The 3,598-nt window shown below is 42.0% G+C and overlaps 1 protein-coding gene across 1 annotated transcript in view; it reads left to right on the forward strand.

The window, feature by feature from the left end:
• Positions 1-3,598, forward strand: part of EPHA10 (EPH receptor A10) — a 39,239-nt gene that overhangs the window by 10,209 nt on the left and 25,432 nt on the right. Inside the window, exon 5 of the mRNA XM_029949628.1 lies at positions 1-111. This exon is cut by the window's left edge and continues 14 nt beyond it. Within this exon, the coding sequence (XP_029805488.1) occupies positions 1-111 (111 nt within the window). The remainder of the gene's footprint in view (positions 112-3,598) is intronic.

The raw sequence follows: 3,598 nt of genomic DNA on the forward strand, positions 1-3,598 counted from the left end.
GGCCCGGGGCGCGCTACACCGTGCGCGTGGCGGCGCTCAACGGCGTGTCTGGCCCGGCTGCCGCCGCGGGAGCCACCTACGCGCAGGTCACCGTGTCCACCGGGCCCGGGGGTAAGGCCGCCGCGCCCCTCGGGGTTTAGAGCGGGCTCCCCGCGTCTCCCCCTGGAAGCGACCCCTCCCACTGACGTCTCTGACCGCGGGGACCCCCGCAGACTGCCAGCACTGCCCGAGGGCCCCGGGGGAGGGACTGAGGACGCGGGTGACTTGGTGCCGCCGGGGCAGAGCGGTTGCGGGCGTTTCCGGGAGTCTGCGGGAGCCAGTGGGCGCCCCAGCTCCCGACCTTGCAAAGAGTCTGCCACCGCACCCAGCTCGCAGCTGCCCGACATCTCATCTCCTGGGGGAAGGAGCAGACAGCACCGCAATCTTTTGCTCCCCCTTTCCAAAAATTTCAGCAGGAAGGGCAGAATCGGCTCTTGCTTTCCTGTCTCAGAAGGAGGGGTTCTGTCGCTTGTCCCCCAGCCTCCATCCTAGTCCCGGAAAAGAGCAAGGAAGCACTTAGGGTCAGACCGAAGGGACGCTAGAAGTCACTCCGATAGCGGTCACATTTCTGAGTCTGGACTAGAGAGGAGTAAATGGTGACCTACACTCCTTTTATGCTATACCTTCCTCACTCTCGAAAATTACTTTTGGTTTGTCTTTCACCCAGCTGGGGCGCACCTGCACGTAATCCCTCAAGTATCCTTAGCAAAAAAGTGAGTGGTGTGTTTTCTCAGCCTTTTCATATCTGAGATAGGATTGGTTTGGAACTCTGCTTCCCCGTCTTCTGGCAGTTGCATTGCTAGAGAAGTTTGAGACCAGGGTCATTTTTATTCTTGTGTAAGTAGCGCGCGCGCGCGTGCGTGCTCGTATAATTCTTTCACCTGCTGGTGAAAATAAAACTTAACCAATATTGAACTCTTTTCATGGAGTTTGGGTGGTCCGTAGTAAAACTTGTGATCTGCTCACATTTTTTGTATTCCTGGGATAAACTTTTTTTCAGTTATTGCTTTGACTGGAATTTCTGATAGCTTCAGTATCTCCCTTGAGAATCTCTCTAAGCCCTAGGTTGTACATCCATTTTCTGATTCTCAAATCTTGTCACTCCCTTTATCATTTTTAGCTCTTAATCCATTTTCTCTGCCTTTTGGGAGAGATTTCCAATTTGTCTGGGTTTTTTTTTTTTTTGAATAACAGTTTTGCTCTATTTTTTACTGTCTCGGTTATGATTTAACATTTGCTATTGCATTTACATGAAAAAAATCAATATTGAAAAAGAAAAAAGCACCCATAATCCTATTACCCATAGATATACAACTATTACTATCTTGGAGTGTATCCTTCTACATTTTTTCCTATCTCTATATCCATATCTAGAACTATCTACTATAAAATCCCTTTTGTGTAATATATGTGATACGAGATTTTAATCTGGTATTTCTATTAATGTCCTATTTTGATATAGATGGATTTTAAAATCAAGTCAAGATACTTTTCCTTTTATTAATAAAAAATACTAGGCTTCCACTGATTGAGTGCTGCTCTGTGTTTGGCACTGGCGCTGTGTGATATGATTTTCTACACTCATTCATTTAAATGGAATGATAGTCATCTTTCATTTTTTAAAATATTTACGTAATCTCTACACCCAGTGTGGGGCTCGAACTCATGACCCCAAGATCAAGAGTCGCATGCTTTTCCAACTGAGCCAGTCAGGCATCCCTAATCATCTTTCAAATGAAGAAGCTGGGGCCTAAGACGACAGGTGAATTGTCCAAAGTCACCAGCTAGTAGTAGACATTCATCTTTGAACTCAGGTCTGTCAACTACCAGAGACCCATGCTTTTAGTCCCTCGGCCATAGGATGTTTCACTTAAAAATCTTTTAATGTTTATTTATTTTTGAGAGAGAGACAGAGTGTGAGTGGGAGAGGGGCAGGGAGAGAGAGAGAAACACAGAATCTGAAGCAGGCTCCAGGCTCTGAGCTATCAGCACAGAGCCTGGTGTGGGGCTTGAACTCACAGACCACAAGATCATGAGCTGAGCCGAAGTTGGACGCTTAACCCACTGAGCCACCCAGGTGTACCAGAATGCTTTCATTTTTTATTGAACTTAAAAAAATATGGAATGTTAATTTTATAAAATGCTTCTTACGCATTTTTCAAGATGGCCAAATGATTTTTCTCCTTTGACTTATTGGCATGATGAATTCTATTCATGGATTTTTCAATGTGAGCTTTTTTTTTTTTTGCATTCCTCAATTATACCCTACTGTATACGAGTGTATTATTCTTCTAATATTTTGCTAAATTAATTTGCTTATATCTGAATATATTTTCATGTACATTTATGAGAGATTAGTGCTTTTTTTGTTGTTGTTGTGTTCCTTGTCAAGTTTTACATGTGTCCAGTTTTACTGGCTTTGGAAGCAGCATCAGGAAAACTCTCTTCTTTTTCTCTGCTGTGGAACAATTTAAGTAGCATAATTATCATTCTTTGAAGGCATGCAAAACTGCTTTTAGGGCTCTGCACCTTCTTTGGGGGAAATTTTAATGACATTCCCAATCTTATCCATACTTCTTGAATGAGTTTTGTTAATTTGTGTTTTCATAGCAAATATTTTGATATTTTTCTAATTCAGTAGTCTAGACATGTACATTTTAAAACTTCCTCAGTATTTGTAGTAACTGTGCTTTTTCTTTCTTCATGTTATGTGCTTGTGATTTCTTTTTAATTAATTATCCTTGCTGGAAGTTAATTTTACTGGTTATGACAATCAGTTCTCAAATTAATCAGTTCCAGTGTCCTGTACTTTTGTCATTTATGATTTTATCTTTATTAATACCATCCTCTTGGTTTCCTGAAGCCTTTTTTTAGATGAGTTCAGTGCTTAGTTTTATTTTAATGTTTTTTTAAAATTTATTTTTGAGCGACAGAGAGAGACAGCACGAGCAGGGGAGGGTCAGAGAGAGAGGGAGACACAGAATCCAAAGCAGGTTCCAGGCTCTGAGCTAGCTGTCAGCACAGAGCCCGACGCAGGGCTCAAACCCATGAACCATGAGATCATGACCTGAGCCGAAGCCGGAGGCTTAACCGACTGAGCCACCCAGGTGCCCCTATTTTAATATTTTAAGCCTATGAATTTTCCTCTGAGACTACCTTTGGTCACATCCAGTATGTTTTTATACACAATATATCTCATTAGTATTATCACTTTTTTTATATACTTTTATTTATATACCCTAAAACTTCATGTACATTTTAAAGTATACAGTTCAGTGCTGTTTCATATATTCACATGGTTACGCAGCCCACATTTTCATTACCCCTAAAGGAAACCCATTAATATAGTTACTCTTCCTTCCTACCCCCCCCCCCCCGCATCTACTAACCACCGCTCTATTTTCTATCTCTATTGATATGATTATTCTGGGCATTTCATATATACCTGGAATTATATAACATGTGAACTTTTGTATCTGCCTTTGTTTGTTGTTTGTTTAGCATAATGTTTTCCAGGTTTGTCCACGTTACAACATGCATCAGTATATTATCCCTTTAT

Source organism: Suricata suricatta, chromosome 8 (assembly GCF_006229205.1).
Source record: "Suricata suricatta isolate VVHF042 chromosome 8, meerkat_22Aug2017_6uvM2_HiC, whole genome shotgun sequence".
NCBI classification, from domain to species: Eukaryota; Metazoa; Chordata; class Mammalia; order Carnivora; family Herpestidae; genus Suricata; species Suricata suricatta.